This window comes from Quercus lobata, chromosome 4 (assembly GCF_001633185.2).
Source record: "Quercus lobata isolate SW786 chromosome 4, ValleyOak3.0 Primary Assembly, whole genome shotgun sequence".
Lineage (NCBI taxonomy): Eukaryota > Viridiplantae > Streptophyta > Magnoliopsida > Fagales > Fagaceae > Quercus > Quercus lobata.
In genome coordinates, this window is record NC_044907.1 from 13,643,435 (window position 1) to 13,669,851 (window position 26,417).

Genomic DNA, 26,417 nt, shown 5'->3' on the forward strand with positions numbered 1-26,417 from the left:
AAATAAGATTCTATTACAACATTGAAGAGACTCTTCCTTACCTAAGGTGTGAAAAAGTGGCCCAAAATTGGTGTCTTAAGGACCAGTGTACCCTTGGAAACAACAAATATCATAGACTCACTCATTTTCTCGCTTGAATTCCCAAATTTGCTAATTTTTGCAAGCAAAGACTAATGGTTCCGTATAATTATTAGTAGGCAGAAAATATTCAAACACTCGTATTGGCATTTTAGTAAAGTTGTGAAATTGACACAAGACCTTCCTTGGTATCATCGTCAGCCCCTAAAACAACAAGCAAGGAGTTTTGTCTAATTTTCTTATTAGCATATTTGGGTTAGTGACCGTAACACCAAGTTTGGCCATCTCTTATTCCAATCCACTTCACATACTGACAAGACAAGAATCCACTTTAGAGAGTGACAGGGATGAAATCTAGAAACACAAACCTCAATGACGACAAAAATAAATCTCCTATATTACCACCAACGCAGCCATGGATTCTAGTCCTTCAAGTCAAAGAACTTAATTCCATTTGACTCACTCTTCAATTAAGTGGCAGACACCAAACCCTGTTTTTGCTCTGAGACTACTTTGATTGTTTAGGCAGATTGGCTCAACAAGCGTGGGAATTTTCTGAGGGGGGTTTTTCTGGGTTTTTGATCAATTTCAAAACCCAGCTGGGAATTTGAAGTTGGTGGTGTACTTGAATCAGTTCTCAAGGAGGAGCTAATTGAGCATTCTCTCGTAATTTCCTATGTTTCTGTTTCATAATTATTTATTATGGTGTGAGAACAATTTTTCTGAGTTTCAATTATGTCCCCACTTCACCTCCTATTCACTACTTAAACTTTTGGTACAGTAAGTAATTATCAATACGCATCCACTTAAGCATGCTATTTGTTTTTTGTATAATAGGTGACATTTTATTGAATTCTGGCATGGTTTTCATTCAGGCTTTGTTTAGTTGCAGGGAAAATGTTGAAGCAGAATAAAAACGAGGTGTTGAATTTCAACACTTGTTTTTTAAATGTTATTTTGGAACCTAGAAGCATTTAGCTTTGTACTTTTTTTTTTTTTTTGGGGTTAACTTTGTGTTGATTTTTTTCTGTAATTTTAGAAATTTTCTTGAATTATGTCATGGTTTCATTCAGGCTGTGTTTGGTTGCTGGGAAAATGTTGGAGCAGAATAAAAATAAGTTTGCCTGTTACAGTAGCACCATTAATTATTTGTCTTTGTTTTGTTTGGCCTTTTACCTTTTTTTTAGGGTAACTTTGTATTGAGCTCTGTATTTAGTTTTAGAATCAATTGCAGGGTAAAGTTTAGGTACAAAAATTGTCTTTTCTTTTCTGGCATAGTTTTTTTTTTTTTTTTTTTTTTTTTTTTTTTTTTTTTTTTTTAATGTAAATCTGGATACAATTGCAGAAGAAATTTGGATTAATTTTTTATTTTTTATTTTTTCGTGTTGGTTGTTCTACTTGTTTGAAGTTTCTTGGAGTTTATGTTGCTAATTCACGATCACTTGCCTGATACTGTGATACTGTTGACATAGGGAGGAAAAATTTCACTGTATTGAAACTGCTTTCGGATATTAGGTGATTAGAAACCTAAATTGGCTCTGTTTAATTCTGTTCTGGAATTTATGGGAAATTTTATTTTTTGACCTTTTTGGCTGTTTTCAGAAAGTAGGGTTTAAAACAAATAGAGAAAAAAATTGTGACATGTTTCTATTGATACTAATGAAGTGGAAAGAGAAAACATAGATGGAGGTTATTCACCCATGTGATAATTTGTTGAAAGCAAATTTAAAAAAATGTGTGTTCTTTAACTTCTTCCTTTGACTTGGAAAACTAAATCTTTTTCCTGAAAGTATATTTTTAAAATTTAGCTTTGCTTTTTTTGTTTTTTTTTTAACCTTTGTTGGATTAAGTTTATAGTAATCTGAAAAAAATCAAGCAACTTAAAGAGAAAGATTCAATATCTTTCTTCCTTCTCTCAGCTTTCTCAATTTCTCAATAATCATAGTTTACTGTTATTATTTGTGGCAATTATTATTTCTCCTACACATCTGATCCCATTCTAGCTGTTTTTAAAATAATTTTCAGATATCCATTCCCACTGCATAGAGTTTACTCTCAGTTGTTATGGCAGGAGCCAAAGACAGCAGACCTTCTGCATCCCTTGAATCCAGTCCCTGGACGCAACTATCTCCTGGGTTAGGATCACAGTTCAGGAAGCCACTGTCTGGGGAGGTGGCTCTGCAGTTGATAAAACTTCTTGATGAATGTGCCAACCATATAGCTGCCAATAGTATGCAGAGTGCTAATATCTGTTTTGAGCATATTTCCCATTTTGCCTCTGCTGATGGTGATGCAATTCAGCGAATTACTGCATACTTCATTGAGGCATTTGCTAATAAATGCTTAAAAACTTACCTGGTCTGCATAAAGCCTTCAATAAGACAAAAATATCATCAGTTTATGAGGAAATTCATGTTCAAAGATTGTTCTTTAAGCTTTACCCCTTCTTAAAGGTTGCATATGTGATCACAGATCAGGCAATTATAGAAGCTATGGAGGGGGAGAAGGCAGTTCATATTATTGATCTCTATTCATTTGGGCCTGCCTAGTTGTTTGATTTTCTTCAGAAATTAAGTTCACAACCAGAGGGCCCACCGCATTTGAAAATTACAGCTATTCATGAAAACAAAGAGGTATTAGAGCAAATGGATCATCAATTAACGGAAAAAGCAAACAATTTGAACATCCCATTTCAATTTAATCCTATAGTGAGCAAACTAGAGAATCTTGATCTTGAAAGTTTGCACATTAAGACTGGAGAAGTTCTTGCAATCAGCTCTGTACTTCAGCTACATTCTCTCTGGGCAACTGACGAGGGAATGGTGAGGAACTCGCCTGTGGCATCAAAGAACCGGCCAAAAGTTTTACATATAAACCAGCGGCCTTTATGAGAGTTCCTTAAGAAGGATCTGGTCAGTTTGTACATGGACGCACCTGATTACACTCCCACATCATCCCCACTATCTCTTAAGTGTTTCCTCAAAGATGGAAAGCTTTCTAAGTTCTCTTCGGGGCCTCTCACCGAAAATGGTGATAACTGAGCAGGAAGCAAACCATAATGGTTTTACTTTAATGGAGAGAGTCATAAATTCATTCAAATTCTATGCTGCTCTCTTTGATTGTTTGGATTCCACAGTATCAGGAGCACCGATAGATTGACAGAAGATTGAGAAGATGCTTTTTGGAGAGGAAATTAAAAACATCATAGCATGTGAAGGAGTGGAGAGAAAGGAGAGGCATGAGAAGCTTGAGAAATGGATTTTAAGGCTTGAGTTGGCTGGTTTTGGGAGGGTACATTTTAGCTTTCTTGGTATGATAAAGGCAAAAGAATTATTGCAGAGCTATGATAATCAGTATAATGTCAAAGAAGAGAATGGATGTTTGGCTATCTGCTGGCGAGATAATCCCCTATTTTCGCTTTCAGCTTGGAGGTAGAACTGAGATTATTTTCCATGGGGCCAATGATTTCTTTTCCTTTTCCTTTCTGTTTGTAATTTTTCTTTTTCTTTGTACAAAAGGGGTCTATATGTTTTTCATTTCTGCAAGTGTATACGGAATGGTTTTATAGATTGAGCTTTTTTCCATTTGGTTGAGACAAATAAGTTTATGGATAATGAATAATCTGTCCCTCTAGCATGTGATATACCCCAATAGCCTTATTCTATTATTAGAAAAATTACACTACTATCCAATAGTAGAAACACTGCTACAAACATGACTGATTTGGAACACGTAATACTGAAGAACTTTGAACTCTCAGAAGTGCAAGACAGACACATTGTATTCAACCACAGCATCTCCAGTTTTTGGAGTAAACGAAACTGTCTTTGCCAAGGCATAGCCCCGAGCATATCGGAAAACTCCATTGCCTCCAACGATTGGCATTTCCCTGACCTTATTGAGAAAAGGATTACGCCCAAGAATGCTAAGGGCACTCCCATTATACTTACCTTCCAAGAAAGCGAAATTCATCACCATAAGCAAGGCAGAGTCATGTTGAGAAGCAAATGCATATATTCCCTGAGCTCTTCCCACAAGCTTTGAACTAGCCTCTGGCCCTTCAGTCAATGGATCATCTGTCATAAAAGTAGTGCTAAATGACCTGTTTGCTGGTCCAGCGATTCTAATAGCAGTTGGGTTTGTTCCATCAAGGGTGTCATGGAAATAGAAGTGGAGGCGGGTCAGTTTCTCCATGTGTTTTGTTAATATGGCCATGGGGGATTGTTCAGAGAATACCGCATTAATGACGGTGAAGGAAGTTGAGAAAAGCATGAGATACAAGGAGAAGAAAGTGAGAACAGAAGCCATATTGTAATAGTTAATTTTCCACTATGTTGTTCATTGGTAAAGAAGATCATTTATGGGGTGCTAAAATAAAAAGTGACAATGACATAAGCTTTTTAAATGATTTGTGGCATATGAAATAGTAATATTGCATTCACCAAAAGTAAAGACAGAAAAGGAAAGGTATTGCTTTCATGATTCTGAGAGTCTTCAAGTTTTATCGAAGATGACTCTCAGCCTTCTCTCAACAATAACAATGAAGGGACATGGGTTGCTTAATTGTGGAACTCTTATCTTCTAGAAACATGTGACATGATATGTGAAATGAGTAGCTCAGACTCAGCCATGTGTTTAAATTTGTTCCCAAGTAATATACCCTCCTGGTCAAGTTGAGTGGTGACAAAAGCATGACCATGGAGTGACTAACATCTGAAATTAATATATAAAAACCCCCCTCATAGTTTTAAAAATGACAAGTGACTAACACCTGATATTAATATTTGTATTATTTTTAATTTTAATTTTGTTGGTTATATAACCAACTTAATTAGTATGTTTTATTATTTTGTATGAGAATTTAATTTGAAAGTTATTTATTTTGACTCATTTGTGATGGACATTAAATGGTCATATGGAGTTATTTGTTATATAAATCAAAACTTTAAGGGATAGAAATTTGTTTATAAGAATAGGAAGGAGTTCTTGACATTTTCCAAAACCTCAAGTGAAGTTATTGTAATTTTAATTCACCATTTGTTTGGTTATTTGTTGGCAAAATAATCCCATATTTTCCATTTAAGCTTGGAATTAGTCTAAGAGGTAAAACTAAGATTATTTTTCCATGGGGTCAGTGATTTCTTTCCCTTGTACTTTCTATTTGTTAATTTTATTTTCCCTTTTTGTACAAAAGAATCTTAAGTTTTTCATCTCCAACAAGTGCATATGGAAAGGTTTAAGAATTTCATTCTTTTGTTTATTTATTAGTTGTTTCCTTTAAATATGTAGTCTGAGCTTTTGTATATCTCGGGATTTTTAGATTTTGGCTAATTCTATACAAATTTATTTGTAATTATTTTGGGTTTTGATTTTGTAATAACTATTGGCAGACTTGTGCAATGTACAGAAAAATTTGATATTTGGTTTTTGTTACATGTAAAAAGAAAATATTAGAAGACACTTATAAGTGTTAGTCCCAAACCTTTTTTTAAAATGATGTGATTATTTTCTAACAAACTATTGCTTATACAATATATTTCATTTTCTAAATTAAGTTATTATATTTGTTATTTGAAAGGTTTTTAAATTTTGTCAGTTTCTTTTTCGGGAAGCATAATGCATTTTACTTTTAATTATTATATAAGGTAAGATATTTTGTAAATAATGTATTGTGTGGTTAGAATTTGTTTCTTGTACACCTTACAAATATTCTCTATAAATCTTGAATGACTTAAAGAGTAAGTAGATACAAGTAAATTCATTATTTATATTTGAAAAAGAAAATATAAGACTTTAATAACTTACAAACATTACGCTGAGAATGTGACATAATTATCAATGAAGTAAGTCCTCTCTCTACACAAACCTCCTCACAATGCATTGCCGAAATTAATTGAATGGACAAAAGTGGACTAAAATGAACTAAATTGGAAAGAATAGACTAAACTAGACTGAATGGACCAAAGTAGACCGAACCAGACTAAAATGGGCTGAAATTGAGCTAATGGAACAAAGTGGATCTCAGTGGACCGAAATATTACAAATAGACCATAGTGGACTGAATGGACAAAAATAGACCAAAATGGACTGAAGTAAAACGAATGAACTGAAGTGGACTAAATGAACAAAGTGGACTGAAATGGACTGAAGTGGAACGAAATAGAGATGATGGACCAAAGTGGACTGAAGTAGAACGAATGGATCGAATTTGACTGAATAGACCAAAGTAAACCAAAATGAAGCTAATGGACCGCAGTGGACTGAACAGACCGGCCTGAGACAATGTTTTATGGAAGTTTATGGATAATGAAATATACCCCACTGTAGTTACATTAGGTCTTGGTGAGTAATATACTTTCAATTTTTTGAGGACCTAACCAGCCACTCGTTTTAGAATAGAGATACTAGTATATCTTTGATTGAGACTAGCCTTATCTATTGTTACTAGGGGAATGACAGTACTTTCCTATAGTAGAAAGACAACTACAGAGTACAGACATGACTGACTTGGAATATAAAAACAAGATGAAAAACTCAAATAATACTGATTACTGAAGAAATGGCAACCCTCAGATGTGTAAGACAGACACATTGTACTCAACCACAGCATCTCCGGTTTTTTGATTAAACGAAAATGCCTTTGCCAAAGCGTAGCCCCGAGCATAACGGAAAACTCCAGTGCCTCCAACGATTGGCATTTCCCTGACCTTATCAAGAGTTGGATTACGCCCAAGAATGCTAAGTGCACTCCCATTATACGTACCTTCCAAGAAAGTTAAATTCATTACCATAAGCAGCAAACCAGAGTCATGTTGAGAAGCAATTGCATATATTCCCTGACCTCTTACCACAAGCTTTGAACGTGTCTCTGGCCCTTCTGTCAATGGGTCATCTATCATCAAAGTAGTGCCAAATGACCTTTTTGATGGTCCAGCGATTCTAATGGCAGTCGGGTTTAGGGTGTCATGGAAATAGAAGAGGAGGCGGGTCAGTTTCTCCATGCGTTTTGTCGATATGGCCATGGGGGATTGTTCTGAACACTCCATTGATGGTGTTGAAGCAGGAAGTTGAAAAGAGCATGAGATAGAAGGGGAATAAAGTGAGAACTGAAGCCATATTGAAATAGTTAATTTCCTACTGTGTTGTTTCGTTGTAAAGGAGGTAATTTATAGGTGCTAAAAACTAAAAAGTGGCTATTGTTGGAAATTGAGTTAACTCCGACAGTGCGTCCTATTTCAGCCTTTTGTTATGTTGCGGCCTTCGGCAGCAATTTTCTTAGGCTTTCAATTACAGCAACATCTGCCAATCAAAATAGGTGAAGTACTTCACCTATTTCCTTCAGACTAAGTGACTTGATATTGCTATATATATACATGAAGTTATTTCAAAGAATAGACACAGTTTTGTATTAAAAGGAGTGGATGACCACTTAAATATTAAGTTCTATATACAATCACTTATAGATTCTTCTATTTTTTCGACTACTTCCTTTTATTTTATAACAGCGATGACATAAGCTTTCAAATGATTTGTGGCATAGGCAGTTGCATTCACCAAAAGTGATGAAAGAAAGGAAGCTATTGCTTTCATGATTCTGGGATTCTTCAAATTTTATCAAAGATGGCTCTCAGCCTCTCAACAATAACAATGAAGGGAAATGGATTGTTTAATTATGAATGCCTATCTGAAAACATGAGACATGACATGTGAAATGAGTAGCTCAGAGTGAGCCTGCTAGGTGTTTAAATTTGCTCAAGTAAATTAAGCTCTTCTTATCAAGCTGGTGACAAAAACATGACCCTGGAATGCCTAAGCTAATAAGATAGTCGTTTTTTAAGTAGCAAATTACACCAACTTCCCTAAGGCCTAAGGTTTGAAAATATATAAAAACCCCGCTCATTTAAAAATAACTAGTGGTTAACAACTGAAATTAATATTTCTATTATTTAAAATTTTAATTTTTTGGTTATATAACCAATCTAATTAGTAAGTTTTATTATTTTGAAGTTATTTTTTATGAGAATTTAATTGGAAAAATATGTACTTAGATTCATTTGTGATGGACAATAAATGTTCATATGGAGCTATTTGTTATATAAATCAAAAGATCAAAGGATAGAAATTTGTTTATGAGCGTAGGAGAGAGTTCTTGACATTTTCCAAAACCTCAAGTGAAATTATAGTTGTCGAACGCGGCTGAAATCCAACCTCTAGCCCAAACCATACATATATTTCGACCTTCTGTTAACTCTAATTGAAAGTGAAGGAAGACAGCTACCATAATTAAAACCATTGAACCCATTCATGTCTTCCAACCCTCTCCTATTGAATTATTTTAGAGTGGACAATTCGCCACCTAAATACAAGATCTCCACTTTTGTCATTGGAGTGCTGTTTTTAAACCATATAGATGGCAAAAATCTTCAAGTGACCTTGAAGTAATTGTGAGATCGGTTGTGTTCAACAATCAACTTTTTAACGTTAGATTACTGTGAAGATGAAGGCTAGATCTGCAGTTACAGCAGGAGAAGGGATCTCAGATACCATGTTTGTGTACTTGTATTAGAGGTCTTATAAGTCAACGTGTATCACGACTTTTTTATAGTGGATTTAACTAGTTGGACTAGGTTTTTCTTGGGAGTGTTTTACCTTGTTAGATTTTCACTTCGTAAACAATTCATCGTCTCTTGCATGTGTATGAATGCGTGATTGTTTTTGTTGCGTTTGATGTACTGCTCTATCAAATCACCATTGAAACTGGCGAGGTAACTACTTCAACTACAATTGTAAATTTTTTAAAACTGGTAGAAAGCGGAACTAGGAGCATAAACGGAATTTTCGGTACATTAATTTGGCTGATAGTCTTGAGACTGTGTTTTATAGAAGTTGATGGATCATGAATACTCGTCTCTCTAACATGTGATATACCTCATTGTAGTTACATAAGGCAGTCTTGATGAGTAATATACTCTCAATTTTCTGTGGACCTAACCAGTCACTCGTTTTAGAATAGAGAAACAATATTTATTAATTGAGAATAGGCCTTATTCTATTGTTACTAGGGAAATGACAGTACTTTCCTATAGTAGAAACAATGCTAGAGTCTACGTACAGACATGCATGCATGACTGACTTGGAATACAAAAACAACTCTCAAACAATGTTGATTACTGAAGAACTTGGAACCCCCTCAGAAATGCAAGACAGACACATTGTATTCAACCACAGCATTTCCGGTCTTTTGGTTGAACTGAACTGTCTTCGCCAAAGCGTAGCCCCGAGCATATCGGAAAACTCCACTTCCTCCAACGATTGGCATTTCCCTGACCCTATCAAGAATCGGATTGTGCCCGAGAATGCTAAGCGCACTCCCATTATACATACCTTTCAAGAAATCGAAATTCATCACCACAAGCAAACCAATGTCATGTTGAGAAGCCAATGCATAGATGCCCTGTGCTCTTCCCACGAGCTTTGAACTTGCCTCTGGCCCTTCTGTCAATGGGTCATCTGCCATCATAGTAGTGCCAAATGACCTTTTTGATGGCCCAGCGATTCTAATGGCAGTCGGGTTTGTGCCATCAAGGGTGTCATGGAAATAGAAGTGGAGGTGGGTCAGTTTCTCCATGCGTTTTGTCGTTATGTCCATGGGGGATTGTTCTGAGAATACTCCATTGATGGTGGTGAAGCAGGAAGTTGAGAAGAGCATGAGATAGAAGGAGAATAAAGTGAGAACAGAAGCCATATTGAAACAGTTTTAATTTCTTACTGTGTTGTTTAGTGGTGGAGGAGAGTATTTATAGGGTAGTAAAAAGTGGCTATTAGATAAATTTTAAAATGGTTTGTGGCATATGATGCGCAATTGCATTCACCAAAAGTAATGAAGGAAAAGGAAAGTGAATGCTTTCATGATTCTTGGAGGCTGCAAGTCTTGTTGATGAAGATGGTTCTCACCATTAACAATGATGGTCATGCTTTTGTTCCAAGAAATAAAGTTCTCCTGCTCAAGCTGGTAAAACTATGCTAAATGTGTGGATCGAAAAGCTCATGACAAAAGCATGACCATGGATTGCCTTAGATAATCATATATTCTACTTTTTGCTAATCTTGATATACTAGTATTCCAAATCATGTTAGTGAGTTCATCTTCCAGTTAAGAGATGGCCTAACCTAAAACATGGCTTTTTTTCATACCTTCCAATGTTTTGATAAATTTGGCTAGTCTTTTATTTCATAATATTTTAATTGTTATCTCAGTGTTACATTGTTAACCAGGTTTAATTAACTTCATGGTGATTTTTATTTTTTATTGCACTTTTCAACCTTATCATGAAGTGAGATCTTGGTCCTTCGCACATGTTAATCACAAAAATTGAACTGGAAAATCATCGCATTAAGCTTCAACCATAGATGATAGGTGCATATTTAATCATTTAAATGAGAAAAAGGTTGAATTGCATGTGTGTGGTATTTCATTTAAATGGTTGGTACCAAAATGCAGAACCGCAAAAAAAAAAAAAAAAAAAAAAGCTTTACAGTGAAAGCAATTTGTTTATTTATTGAAAGTTGGCAAAAGTACAGTTTTACCCCAAAAAAAAAGTGAGAGTTTAATGAATTGTACATAAATAAATAAGTTAACATACTAAAATGCTATTATCCAAAAGCCAAACTCACAACTTAGGACTAATTTTGGTATTGAATAGTTGAATTTGTAGGGTATGGTGTAAAGAAGAAAAGCAATTGGTATAGCTTTCTTTCAAGTCTCAAATGCACCGGAAAAAACAGGAAATCCCCCTTTTGTACACTAGTGTGGCCCATTCTTGGAAGTAATGATCAAGCTGAGTTAAATGATCTCCATAGGCAGTAGAATATTCTGATGATCTGATGTGATTGTTCCCAAATTTGGAGTGTTATAAGCATGGTTGTCAAAATCGTGATCTGAATCGTAGGATCGCACGATTTTACGATCCCACGTCACCAAAACGATTAGAATTGCACTAGGATCATAAACATGGTAGGATCATGTAGGATCGTAGGATCGTATGAGATTCTACCGATCCTACCAAAAATATAATTTTTTTTGTTTTTTTTTTTTGGATAAATTTTTTGTTTTGATGAAGCTTTAAGGATTTTTATTTTTTCATGTTGTGATGGTATGACTTTTTATTTTTTATTTTATAAAATTATGTCAACCGAAGCAAATGTTTTCTAGTTTCTAGTTCACTTGTAATCAAAATGAAAGAATGTTTCATCATTTCTAAATGAAGAATTTGACTTGGCTTTGCTGCATTTTAAGCTATAATATTGTTAAATTTGTTTGATTAATATACTAATTTGTGTTCTAATATTACTAAAATATATATATATATATTTTATATAATTTTATCAGTTATGCTTATATTTGTATATAGATTGATTGATTTTTTTGAGTATACTCTTTAATTGTTGCTGAGTGGTATAACTTGAATAGTTGAGTGTGAAATTGTATCTTGATATCTTTTACAATTCTAGTATACAAATGTATAATGTCTACATAGATGATAAAATGAATGATGATGATTAGGAATTTAGGACGGTGATTATAAGAACCTTAGAATGGGAATAATTAAATATTCACTTTATCTTAATATTCATCTTACTTTTGGATTTCATATTGTAGTTAGCTAGTTTCCATTTGCTAACTTATTTTGGATTTCAAATTTGGAACTTAGAACTTAAAAATATTTTCCTTATGTTTTGATAAATATTTTGGTATTTGGTTGCTAATTAAATATTTATTGAACTTTTTAGATACATTAAGTCAAAACTTAAATATATTTGTTTCGTTAGTATAGACTTAGCGATGTATGACATGCAAATTACATTATATGATGCAAATCTAAGTTTTTTTATGGATGAATTTATAATTTATGTAATTATTCAACATACAAAGTCATTATCAATGTGTTTTTTACTTTAAATCTGAAAATATGTAGAATCTTATAATTTACGATCCGATCCTACGATCTACGATCTCACCCACCTTCAACGATCCTACATAGGATCTCGATTTTGACAACCTTGATTATGAGAGTCCAAATTGGTCCCCCGGTGTATTTGCTTTAATTGGAGAATACTGGTTCAACACTGAGATTCTCCATTGTGGTGTCCATACCACTTTTCTTTTTGCCTCAGAGGAAACAAATGATTGAAGATGAGCTTGCGATTGAAGATGAGCATGCTTGCTTCATAAATAAGGCTATATGACTTTATTTTTGGCATCTTTCATTAATTTTTCTTGTATGTAACTTAGTGTAAGTTGCTACAACTGCATAGTATTCTTGAACGAGCCTTGTCTTACAAAAATGAATCTGATACACACACAAAAGCAACTGTTAATTGCATACAAGTACAACTATGCACATGGAATTTTTTTTTTTTTTGGGAACATATATGGGACAGGTTGTTCTAGGAAAAGAAGAGAAGATGCCGCAAATTGCTTAACAAATAGACACAACTGATTTAATTGGCCAAATTTGGACTAAATTTAACCCATGTATAGCTCAGCCTGAAAAATTGTGCAAGCATAGACAAAGGCCACAGGCCCGAGCCCAGAACATTGGGACTAATATAATAAGTATGTAGACATACTAAAATTCAGAATAAATTTTACAATTGTATGATGTGGCATATTGTTAATTGTGAGTAATAAAAGTAATGTCAATATTAAACAATATGAGAATCAATAATTATTTACCAATTTAACATGCGTAAAATTTGTTATATTTGTAACATTACTCTTGTAACTATTGAATCATATAACTTTAGCACCCTCTAAAGACAAAAAGATTGAAATTTTAGGTGTACAATTTCTATGTCTCTAGACTTTCTTTTTGTTTTACACCATATAATTTAACTTTTTTGATCTCTTCTAAATCGATTTACTTATAAAAATGTGTAAGTATACAACCATATTATTGTGCCCATTTTGTTAACATCTGTTAGAATCTTGACCCTAATAAAGACAACATCATTTTAGATAAGGAAAAAAAAATGTAATTTTTAGTAAGATTAATGGTAAAAATGTGTCTGACCACAAGAAAAGAAATAAATTGACATCGTTTTACTTGTTGAGATTTAAAATTGCAAGTTTTAAAAATCAAGAGTCCAATTTAAAGGTGATTAAAAGTACATTTTAGCCAAAAAAAAAAAAAAAATTATGTATATGGTCTATTACTCCAAAAAATTGCATTATGAGCTCTTCTAGAATTATAACTTTTGTGCCACAACTTTGATGTGATAGACTGTGATTGACTTCCTATCACTTTCATATAAACTCATAACTTTTTCTCCAACACTTATAATTTGTGGTAAAAATTGTAACACAAACATTGTGTCCCTAGATTTTCTCTGTGACTTTTTTCAACTCAAATATGTTGCATGACAATAAGATAAGCTAACTGATAATTCTAGTTCAAAGTTTTCATGCGTGTATATAGTAGAGTTTGGCGGGCTTTTCCTGAGGGTGCTTAAGCTTTATAGAAAGTATAAAGTTATCTACGAACTCATTACTCATCCAAGGGTACTGCGTTTTTGCTGCTTTTATGAATAGCTTGGGCTTGGGCTTCATAGCCGGGCTTTGAGAAACAAGTAAGGTCAGTTCATAAAATAGCTGCAAATTTTTATAAGCTTAATCCCAATTGGGCCCTACGAATCTGAATAGTTAGACTTGGGTTGGACCTTTTGAGTTCAAAGTATTAAGTGGCCCAAGCACTAGTTGAGGCTTTGGTCTTTTGTCTGATTTAACATGCTCTTGTACTAAAGCCTAGATATATACTTGTCCAGGCCCATTTTCAAAGGGGAGTCAAATGTCAATACCAGGAGAGTATTTTGTGTATCGATTGCATACGATATTCGTCTTACTTGGGATTCACTGTATGAGAAAGGTATTGTATGCAACCATTTCGTAAAATATAAATCCAATAAGTAAATTTCAAAATTTTGCTAAGAGAGAAGAAAGATGGTAAATAGGTGCAAATATCATGTCAACCTTAGAATTAAAATTAGTACTTGACACGTATATATTTGATGATAATGAGTATGAATAAACTCTCACTCATTCTCGCTCCCTAATCACATGAGATTATGGTGAGCATGAGATTTTTTTTTTTTTTTTTTTTTTTTTGTGAGAAAAGTAGGAAAGCTAAAGTTTTGAGTAAGAATTAAGGGGAAATATCATTTGGCATCACATGCTTGTTATTGACTAGAAGAATGCTGTTCTTTTTTTTTTTTTTTTTGGGGACTGAAAATGTAAGATATATACGCATATTGAGTCAACATAATTTGTGTTTATACCAGTTTATTGTTCGACTAGATCTGTAAAGAGAAGACTGTTCAAGCATTTGGTCATTGAAGAGGTTACTCAGTAGTTAAGAAAATAAAATAAAACGAAAAAGAGGTTACTCAGTAGTTAGAAAAGACATTTGGTTGGGAATTTAAATGTGGTAGACAAGGCATATATATATATATATATATATATATATATATATATAGAATTTCACTCAGTTTCATTGCAACAATATATCTGAGGCAACCATTGCGCCTAATACAATAGACTACTGTATTCGTGAAAACAAGCATATAAATAAAAACATAACCAAGAAAGCACAAGGAAATATCAACATATATGCCAATGACCTCTAGCTTATTTGGCACCTCCTTCTCTTATAAGTATTAGAAGAATGAGAATGCGAATTTAAGATCCATTGGTACATGTAACTTGCCAAAAGAAAAACAACAAAAACTACCACTGCTATTGATCGAATGTGGCTATGTCGTGCTAAGCCCGTACATAAACATTGTACTCAACAATGGCATCTCCTGTGCTAGGATCAGCTGAAATTGTATGTGCCAATGCATAGCCACGAGCAAACCTGAAAAGCCCATTACCTCCAACAATAGGCATTTCTCTCTGATCATGAAGCACTGCATTTCTCCCAAGAATGCTAATGCTACTACCATTATACTTACCTTCCAAAAATACAAAGTTCATAACCATAAGCAATGCCAAATCATTTTGAGCAGCCATGGCATAGAGGCCTTGAGCTTTTCCAACAAGTTTTGATGTGGGTTTTGGCCCTTCAGTTAGTGGATCATCAGCCATCATTGTGTTGCCAAAGTTCCCAATAAAACTGTCTGGTGGCCCTGCAATTCTCACAACACTTGGGTTTTTGCCACCTACAATGTCATGGAAGTAGAAGTGGAGGTGGGTCGTCTTGTCATCTCGCTTTATTGCTATGTCCTGTACGACTTCCTCAATAAAAACTCCATTGATTGTATTGAAAAAGATAGAGAAGTGGGTGAAGTAAAGGGTGAAGACAGTGAAAGAGAGAAAACAAGCCATTTTGGGAATTGTCACTAGCACTGTTCTATGTCTTTTTTTAGTAGGAACACATTACACATGAATCATTTTATAGACAAGGCTAAGGACAAAGTTGATTTTCTTAACATTATTAAAGTTACATGAACTTTTAAAAAGGAATAGCCTGCAGGTTGATGCATCTTGAAGAAACCATTCCTTTTGTTGGCTTTTTTATGGCTTTCAAGATTTCGGGGAAAGTTGTTGTAATTTTGAAGAAAGAATGATTATGCTTCCACTCATCACAAGAAATCCATTAACACGCAAAATGAGTCTGTACCATTTTTAGAAAACCAACATTTTTCTTCCCCTTCCCCCTTTTAATTCTTTGGCCTCATCCTAACCCTAGGAAAACAACGAAAGAAGTAAGAATTAAATCTCAACCCTAATGCCGTACTAACAAAAAGAAATTTCATTCAATCTAAGGGTCTATTTGATTGGAGGGGTGAAAAGGAAAATTATTGTGTACTCCCAAAGTACCATAAATACATACTCCCTCCTCTCACAAGAATGGTGAGTCCCATTAGTACACATTTATGGTACTCCGAGAGTACCTAATAATTTTCCAGGTAAAAAAGTGGAAGGATAGAAAATGGTAGAAAAATAGAAAAGATTTTAATTTATCTCTTTTTTGTTTATTTAGGGAGTGAAAAAGTGAAGGAATGGGACAAGTGAGCTTGTATAAATATACTAATATATCCTTGTTAAAAAATGATGCTCAATCAAAACAAAAAAATGACAAGCAACTAAAAAAAAAAGAAAGAAAAGAGGCAACATCCCAAGAAAGTATTAAAAAATGAGATAAAAGAACAGAAAAGGCAAAAGCCGAGGAAAGCAAAAGGCTAAAATAAAAAAGCAACGTTTTGAAGTTTAATTTCAGCCATCAAATTTCCCCTACCAAGTTTAATTTCTCCCCATTTTGTAGAAAAAACCTTTTTGGTGGGCCCAGAGAGAAAACACCTAAACCCCACCATCATTTTCTTCTCTCTCTTCCAACCAAACAGCCTCCTAAAAGTTTTCCTTCTTCATTTTCTCTCCTTTTTTTCTATCCTTCCTAAAATCCACTCTACCAAGCACACCCTAAGGCCTTAATTGCTTCGATGTAAAATATTTTCCTAATAATTTATAATAAAAAAAAAAAAACTTTTTCGGCATTTAGGGTGGCTAACAACACCTAATCAAACCTAAATACTTTTCAATGATTAGTGTGAATGCCCCAAAAAAGGGAAAAGAAAAGCTAGTTTAGGGCTTTTTCCCTATTTCTTTTGGTTTATCGGACATTGGGTCTTCGGCAACGTGACTCTTTGTGTGATTGTGTTTCTAGGGTGAGGTGTGTACGTGTGAAACCCTTTTTCTTACTTTTATTTTAGGATTTGCCACCAACCATTGATATTGTATTAAGCTTGATTGGTCACCTATACGTCTAATTCATTTTAAGTTACCTAGTTAACTAAACATATTGTAAGGATTTATTAATTAAGGTAAACAAAAAGTCTCGAACCAAAAATCTTAGACTTGGAAGTTTGGTTACCTATGGAGAAGGTGTTAGGCATCCCACAACGCCTATCCAAAGGATAGTACCCCATTTTAATTTAATCCAAACTTTATCTTTTAAGTAAAGAAAATAGATACTTGGCATTTCGATTTTCGAAAAAAGTTTGTACAAACAAAAAACACACACACACACACACACACACACATACACGTGAGTATTTATTTATGTATAACATAACATGTGAATATTTAATTCAAAGAATATTTACAATCAAAGCATGTGAGATATATACATAAATAGCATGTGAAGGAGCATGCAAATAGAAGAATAATATACAATAGCATGTGAGTAAAATATTTACTACATAGATAGAAATTGAATACTAACTACTACATACAAGTAAAGCACAACAAATAAAGAAAGGGAGTTGGAAGGATAACATCTTGTTCTCATCCACAATTTTCTCATTTTTACCATGCAAAAAAGATGACAATAAAAATATGTTAGTGAAAAAGCAAAGAAAGGGGCTATGTAAATTTGATGGGTGCCTATGAGTTCAATGGAGATTGAACCATAGGCACAAATTCTCTCAACAATGCTATTCCAAGAAAAAGTTTTAAATTACAATGAATACACAAATTTTGAAATGTTAGTTCTATTTTATTTTTGAAAGGAAAGTTTGGAAAAGGTGTTGATTTTTTGTTAAAGAAAAATCTTATTTTTGAAAAGAAGAAGTTTTAAAACTATGCATTATTTTTTTTGGAAAAAAAAAAAAAAATCTTTTGAACAAGCAAAGTTTGCAAAAGGGAAATAACTTATCATTTTTTAGAAAAAGATTTTTCTAGGTATTTAAAAAAGAAAAAAAAAAAAAAAAAACTTCAAATAAGAGAGAAAATTCCAATAAGAAAATTATTGTGTTCATCTCACTCCTATTTTGCTAAATGGTAGTTGCACCTGTGTAGGACGTGACTAGGACGCATGGTGCGGCCTGGATTTTAAGTGAAATAGGAGTGGAGATGTCATTGCATGTGGCAGATGGTGGAGTGTGGTTTAAGTGAAAAGGGAGCTTCATGGAAGCTTCCTAGCCCCAACAATGTTTGTTTATTTACAAAAAAATACCCTAACTTGAATTTTAAAATAACCAATCTAATCACTTTATTATTATGATATTTCTTTTAAAACACTATATTACCTTCATTAAATGATATTACATTCATTAATTTATATCAATTGGCTTAAGAATAGCAATGAGTAATAACATTTTTTATTAATTACTAACAATATATATAGAATTTAAATATAAATAAAATATATAATTAAATATATATTTAATAATTAATTAATAAATGTATCCTGTGGCACCTGTGTTCTACTTTTTCAAAAATTGCCGTGGTACTGTACCAACTAGATGATGACTGCTCACATTTTCAGTTTTATTTTATTTTTTTAATGAATTAAAGCTCATCATTTAATAAACTGGCAAATGAAGTTTTTTTTTTTATAAAGATAGAATTCTACTCTAACCTAATCTAAGTGTATATGTGTGTGAAGTTCCTTCTTGAAGACTTAATTAGACTAAAAATTAACCCCTATATTAACACGTAAAGTAGAGTATAATTAACCCTAACCTATATTGATAATAGAGGGATAAACACTACAAAATAAATTAGTCAGTACAAGTAACACAAGTTTCATCGTGGTAATCAATATTGGTGACGGTGCCACAGGTCCAACATCTCAAATCTCCAATGTTCATGGGCAATGCAGCTCAGACTTGAGGTTCGATCTATTTAACCCTGAGCAAAAGGAAAGCTCAGGCTTGTGAGCCTCCTTTTCACTCAGGGTAGATAGATTAAACCATAAAACTTACAAAAAGATGGATTTCTCCTCATAAAATTACTGTGCACATGGTTATTGTGTGAGGACATCGAAACGACTATTTTCAAGTTTCTTTTGTAGGGATGGCAGCAATTTGTGAAACGCACACGATGGTGCTGACCAGACCTCTTCATCTTTTTCCTACCCGTTTTTCCAAGGTGGTTCAGTGAGTGGTGAGGGTTTCAGATTCAGTCCAACTTCAGCCTCTCTCAGGGTTTGGTGTTTGAGTGTTTGTGTTTGTGTTTGGTTCAATGACGACTTCGGAATTTTTTTCTGGGAGGGTCAATAGTATCGGAGCTAGAAATTTGTTGTGAGGAGTAAAAAATAAAATGATTATTATTTTTCCTATATATACAACTTTCATTAATCTAAAATAGTATTTTAAATTCAATTTAGTATACAATACAATTATGTTGTACAATAGCCTAAAATACTAATTAGGGATAATTATAAATTATCCACCTGTGGTTTAACTCAAATTTAACTTACTCACCCGTGATTTTATTTTTGACACTTTACCTAGACATGGCAAAACGGGTCAGAATTTTCTGACCCGACCCGAAAAAACCCAACCCGAACCCGATTTTTTTTTACCCGAAGCAAAAACGGGTTGACCCATGACCCGACCCGTGTTTTGTGCGGGTCAACACAACCCGACTCGCGACCCGACCCGAACCCGAACCATTTTTTTAAAACTTTTTTTTTTTGGGTAAAAAAAAAAATAGTGAAATTAAGACAATATTGGTTTAATTGTTTATTGTGAGTTTTAAGGAAACAATTGATACATTTACATAACATCATGCAAATTAATTGAAAAAAAAATGGTTGAGCATTCTGTAATGAGTAAAGATTTTTAGATATCAAATAGCAAAGTACATGCTAAGATAATCTGGTTACAGTAAAGTTAAAAACAGATTTAAAATTATAGATATGTGTGAGACACATTCACAAGTGTGAAAATAGTAAAGCCAAAGTATCAAATTAGCATAAATTATGAATGTTTAGATCTATTTTTTAACAATTTATATTCAAAATAAATGGCTTTTCAAAATAAATTATGATATTTCCTAGAGTGTGTGCTGCTTAACAATGATATGATCTTCATAAAAGAGACTAGATATAAATAAGTAAGCAGTCAAACTTTAATGTATATATCAAATTGAAATAGAGTGTCAACCACAATTGATAATAGATTATAAAATTAATTTTTAAAATTGTAACTTTCTTATATGTTTTTATTCTTTATCAAATGAATTATCCAATAAGTCATTTGTAATTTTTTTTTTTGGAATGTTGATATTGTGTAAAAATAAAACTTGTATATTTGTTTTACTTATCTTTGTGTTGTTTTGTTTTAAATAGTAATGTTAAGATTTGTATAATTTTAAAATTATTGAATAAATATTAATAAGTTTAGCTGAGTTTATTCTTGATATAAGTAGTGAATTCAAAATAATGTATTTTACATCAAGTAATATGTTACATAACTATCCAAATGGCAAATACATATTGTTTTCTTTATAAAAAATATAAAATAAAAAATTTCATGTGAAAATACGGGTCAACCCGACCCAACCCGACCCGACCCGCAACCCGATTTCAATCAGCTTAAAATGACCCGTTTTTTACCCGTGACCCGTTTGACCCGTGACCCGACCCAACCCGCCCGTTTTGCCATGTCTACCCACCGTCTATGCTCCGTAACCTATCTCTAATTTTTCTGTTACTCTAACACATTTCATAAAAAAATCAAACAAGAAATCAGATCAAATACTCTCTCCCAAACACTCTCTATGCTTGCTCAATCACTAATTAGATTGGATTGCACTGTCCAATCATCATCATCATCCATAATTCAACATGGCGAGCGCCAATCTACCAGAAAGCTTGGTGGAGGACATCCTGTCAAGGCTTCCCGTGAAATCTCTAAAGCGATTCACGTGTGTAAACAAGTCATGGTCTACACTTTTCCAAAACCCAGGTTTCATTGCCAAACACCACCATTATTTTTCTCATAAAAACCCAACTCTTCTTGTCAGTCATCGAGATCGTATCACCAAAAACAGTGTCTTGTCTTCGCACCCTGTTTCTAATAATAATGGCAGTCTTGATCTCAATCTGGAAATCCCTTTTTTCAATGATGACATGCAGGAACTGAACATATTGGGTGCCTGCATCAACGGGGTAATTTGCCTCTAGGATCGTCCTTTTTTGATTTCTAATCAACATCCCAATGATGATCTCTACCGCATAGCCTTATGGAATCCAGCAATCAGAGAATTCAAGGTCCTTCCCACACGTCATTTTCATTGTCCATCTCACGTGGACTACACATATGAAGGTTTTGGATTTCGTTATGATCACAAATCTAACGACTACAAGGTGATTAGAATTGTCTCATTTAGGTGATCAAGAAATCCAAGTGGGTGAGCAAGTGTAGAGAGTGTTTGGGAGAGGAGTCTTTGATTTGATTTCTTGTTTGATTTTTTGATGAAATGTGTTAGAGTAACGGAAAAATTAGAGGTGAGTTACGGAGCATAGACGGAATGAACCACGGGTGGGTAAAGTGTCAAAAATAAAACCACGGGTGGGTAAGTTAAATTCGGACTAAACCACAGGTGGATAATCTGTAATTATCCCTAATAATTAATAGTTTAAAGATTGGAAAAAGAACCGTCATTGAATGCATAAATAAATATTATTAAATAACTAATCATACATTTTTGTCAAATTAATAATAATTTATTTTATTTATGTGTTATATCAATTAAACCAAAATATATAATAAAGAAGAATAGTAACACACTTAGGAGTAGGACTGAGAGTAAACATGAAACTAAGAAAAAAATAGTAATAATTGATATAAATTTTTGCTTTTGAAATGCATGATCTTTTAACTATATATGTGGTCGTTTTCTTGAAATTGGAGCGAGCATTAAAAATTTTTTTGGACTTGAAAATCAAACTACTTGATTAGATAGAAAGAAAATATAGAATGGTGAAAGAGAGACAAAGAGAATGAGTATATATGAGGAAAGAATAACAAATATAGATATAGATCAGTTGGTTGTATAGGTGGTGTAATTTTTTTTCTTTTTTTTGTACTAAGAGTGGTGGATTTTTTGTTGATGATGAAGAAAAAAAAAATTCATTCCACAGTCGAAGGCAAATTAAGCCAGAATTCAAAGAGAAAGTTTATTTATTTATAACAAATGAGCAATTTTAAGAGTAGAGCTATTGACACAATACTTTCACAAAAAAATCTAGGTAGGAAGTTATTAAAGATATGTAAAAAAGTGATGTCAATTGTGGGTCTAGAAAATAATCATATTCAAGCTTATTTTAGCTATGATTAAACAAAATTTAGAATTAGAGTGTTCAAAATTTTATTTTAGGGGGAGTCAAATATATATATATATATATATATATATTTATGATTGGAAAAAAATTAACTAGAAAACTGGTTGTAGTCTAAGGTTACAACTTTACTCAATAAAATAAATATTAGTACATATTTTGAAAATCTAACTGTTGAATTATATGTTCTTTACGTTCTTAATAGACATGTCAAATTTTATGTCAATCAAATGTTATTTACTATATGATCTATAAGTTTATATTTTATACATAGTTTTAAATTACAAAAACATGCAATTTAAACAATTTATTGATGACATAACTATTAATATTTAATTTTCTAGAAATTTTGCAAGTATGGATGATATAAGAAGTTTGTAAACCAATTATGAATTTGTCAAAATTTACTTTCAATAAAAAGATATTAAGTAAAATTGTAATCTTAAGGTATAATTAATTTTGTGACTAAACCTTGTCTTATATAATTTTTGTTGCTTCTAAAAAAAATATATAATTTTTGTTTTTCGGCCGGGGTTGTTCATTTGAACCCCCGGGCTGGCTATTTTGCCGCACTTATGCTGATTGTGTTGGTGAGGGAATTAGGATTTACTTATTTATGGGCTGGGCTGGTACTAATTTTTTTGCTGATTTTCTGAAGCATCTTGAGCTTGGGCTTCATAGCCGGTCTTTGTCTTTTAAGAAACAGTAAGGTGGGTTCATAAGAATAAAATAGTTGCATTTTTTAAAAGGCATCTTCCCAATTGGGCCCTTTGAATCTAAATTGTTAAACTTTGGCTGGACCTTTGAGTACCAAGTATTAAAGGGCCCAACCACTAGTTGAGGCTTTGGTCAGCCTTTTGTCTGATTTAACGTGCTCTTGTACCAAAGCCCTGTAGTTGAGTCTAAGGGCGGAGTTACATTTCTCCCCTAAAATTTTTATTTTCTCTTACAGTTATACTAGTAATAGAATATAATTGTGGGTTCTAATTAACTCAATTGATAAAATTTTTGATAATTGAATAAGAATTATTTGATAATTCAATTATCGTCTATACCAAAAACTGATTAAAACTCTCTAAAAAGAGTTATCATTGGATGAAACTCTCTAAATATATATATATATATATATATATATATATATATATATAGCCCCCAAAAAATTAGAACTGGCCCCCCAATTGTTTCTAAGATTTCTAGTTAATCTAATGGATTTTTAGTTAGCCTCCTTAATTGTCCAAAACTTTATTACTAGTCTCTCCCAATTATTCCAAAGATTTATTGTTAGTCCAAAGTAACAGTTTGTCTTCTCAATTGTCCAAAAAAAATTATAACCCAATGAATAATAATTAACTCTCGTCACTGACAACCTAGTTCCCAACATAATTTCAATTTTTTTTCTCATCTCTCTTAACTCAAGGAAGAAGCTTTTAGTGTTGCAGCTACTGCCAATGCCAGTTCATTGCCCATTTTCTTTCTTCTTAACACAAAAATTCTTATCTCAACACAACTATTAATCCCTTTTTTTGTCTAGGTGCAGCATCATATCTTTGACTCTTTGCTGAAGTGAATATGCAAGGATGCATTTTCTTCTCTCTCTCTCTTATCAATCATCATCATTTTTTTACCAATATTATTATTTTGTTTAATTATATATTTTAGCCTTCAAGAAAGCACGTGTGGATATGCCTTATGATTTCATTTTTTTTTTCTTCTGCACTGTATAGGTGCTTAGATTTATTCTTTGTTTATATATATATATACACACACGGGTATTTTTTTATTTTTTTATAATATGATTTTTAGTAAGTTTTATGCATATTCTTTGTGAGTTAAGATTTTGTTGTTCATTTTCTTTATTGCTATATGATAATACATTGAATTGCTATATTTATTCCTTCAAAGATTGTCAACCATAATTTTGATGCGTAATGTTTTTGTATTGGATACTTTTGTATTTATTTATAATGAACTATATAATTTTTTTTTATGTTCATTAATATTTAAGAATATAATAATATATTGAAGTTGATAATTTTGTATTCAATATGAATTATGGGGAAAGCCAAAGTTGAAATGCTAAAGCTTTCCAGTACCTCCAATAATTGGCATTTCTCTCACCACTTTTTTTTTTTTTTTTTAATACAAGATAGAAATTCTACTCTAGTCTAATCTAAGTGTATATGTGTGTGAAATTTCTTCTTAGAGACTTGAATCTCAACCCTTGCCCTCCACACCCCACAAGCATTTATACTTGTAGAGTGACAATCGCAGTTGCGCAATGATCTCACTACTTCTAACACAAGGTTCCCCTCCCAACAATGCTAATGCTACTCCCATTTTTGGCAGCCATAACATATCCCTTGGGCTCTTCCAACAAGCTTTGTTGTGAATTTGGGCCCTTGGGTTAATGGGTCATCAGCTATCGTTGAATTGGTGCGGTAATCTAACAATTCTCACAGCAATTGGGCTTTTGCCAGTAAGGGTGTCATGCAAATAGAAGTGGAGTGGCTCCTCTTCTCCACAAGGGGCTTGTGCGATTCTTTAAACAAAACACCATAAATACTGCTGAAAAAGGTTGAGAAGATTAGAAAATGGAGGGTGAAGAGATATTAGTGAGAAAAGAAGACATTTTGGGATAGCCTATTATATTTGTACTTTGGTTCCACTATATAGAGTGTGTTAGTTGATAATGGCTGTAACAATCTGAATATGGAAAGATTGGAAGCAGGAAAAGTTATATAAGATATATTATTTACATTTCTTCATTTAATCGTAAATCTTTTTGTTTGGTCACTTATGGCTTGTGATGAACCGAGCAAATGCGTAGAAAGATAGAAACATCAAAAGAACATGTAGTAAAAAAAAAAAATGACAAAGTTTAGTTACAAAATTAGTTGTAGCCTTAGGCTATAACCTTACTATAAATATATTTTTATTTGAGATTAATTTTGACAAATCCACCATTGAATCACATCTTCTTTTTATATTCTCCATATTTGCAAAATTTCTAAAAAATTAAAGATCAATAGCTATGTGATCAATAAATTATTTAAATTGTAAGTTTTTGTAGTTTAAAATTATACATAAAATATAAATTTATAAATCACATAGTAAATAATATCCGATTGATACAAAATTTAACATGTGTATTAAGAGTATAAAGAATATGCAATTTAACAATAAGATTTTCAAAATCAATATATATATATATATATATATATATATAAAAGGAGAGACATCATGCAAGAATGCATGAGCTCTTGCCATGTGGCGCTCTAATTTTGCATTTAGCTTTTTTAACCTCTTTCATTAAGTTTTTTTAATTGTTATCCAATAGATCATAATAACTTATTTCTACTATTACATAAAATATGGGCTATTATTGACAGTTACTCTAAACAATGAACTACCTTTTAAAAATAGACTAAACCTTATGAAAAGCCCAATCCTATTTATTACCTTACCTATTATGACCTAGGCTTGACCCTCCCCACGTGTAGGTGAATGGCTTTGCATGTTGTAAAATCTATTCTTTTATATATCCCCGTCTCCTTAGGAATCAAAAAGTTATGCTTCTATAATTTCTCTCCCAATATTTACATTTCATTTCAAAAAAGTATGATCATTTTCAAAATTTCATGTTCCTCTTATATAGTTTATTTATTTATTTATTGTTGAATCCCAAAATGTTATGTTCATTTGAAGTATTTAGTTTAGCTCTCTAAAAACTATTTATACTTCAATAAATAAATAAACCAATTGTTAACCCACAAAAAAGAAATATTGATTTGTTGTTCAATCCCATAATATTATGTTCATTTAAAGTATTTAGTTTAGTTGTCTCTATAAATTGTTTGCAATTCAATGAGAAAGGAAATTAAAAAAAAAAAATTGTTAACACACAGGAAAAAAAAAATTATTAATTTGTTTGTTGAATCCCAAAATATTATATTCATTTGAAGTATTTAGTTTATAATTCAATAAGAAAAAATTTATTAAAAAAAAAAAACAGTTGTTAATCCCCAGGAAAAAAAACATAATTAAAAAAAAAAAAAAAAAAAAAAAAAAAAAAAACAAAGGAAGTATTTTTCAAATACCTTTTCCAAAGAAGGTGTATGATCATGTACAAGAAAAAGATTGCATAGATGTATTACACAAACATAGAGTTGTCAAAGAAGTTTGGAGGTGGAAGTCATAGGAGTAAAAAGCCTA

General features: G+C 32.5%; 3 protein-coding genes and 2 pseudogenes across 3 annotated transcripts; 1 reads left to right on the top strand and 4 right to left on the bottom strand.

The window, feature by feature from the left end:
- Positions 1-1,956: 1,956 nt before the first annotated feature.
- Positions 1,957-3,662, top strand: LOC115983451 (annotated as a pseudogene).
- On the bottom strand, positions 3,272-4,615 carry LOC115983453 (dirigent protein 22-like). The gene has a single exon (XM_031106129.1). It carries the CDS (start codon positions 4,384-4,386, stop codon positions 3,835-3,837), a length of 552 nt encoding a protein of 183 aa, XP_030961989.1. The 5' UTR covers positions 4,387-4,615; the 3' UTR covers positions 3,272-3,834.
- Positions 4,616-6,647: 2,032 nt separating this feature from the next.
- Positions 6,648-7,194, bottom strand: LOC115984633 (annotated as a pseudogene).
- A 1,780-nt stretch (positions 7,195-8,974) lies between these two features.
- LOC115983715 (dirigent protein 22-like) lies at positions 8,975-10,019 on the bottom strand. The gene has a single exon (XM_031106474.1). It carries the CDS (start codon positions 9,821-9,823, stop codon positions 9,269-9,271), a length of 555 nt encoding a protein of 184 aa, XP_030962334.1. The 5' UTR covers positions 9,824-10,019; the 3' UTR covers positions 8,975-9,268.
- Positions 10,020-14,608: 4,589 nt separating this feature from the next.
- LOC115983714 (dirigent protein 22-like) lies at positions 14,609-15,609 on the bottom strand. The gene has a single exon (XM_031106473.1). The coding sequence runs from the start codon at positions 15,458-15,460 to the stop codon at positions 14,897-14,899; it is 564 nt and encodes a 187-aa protein (XP_030962333.1). The 5' UTR covers positions 15,461-15,609; the 3' UTR covers positions 14,609-14,896.
- Positions 15,610-26,417: the final 10,808 nt, after the last annotated feature.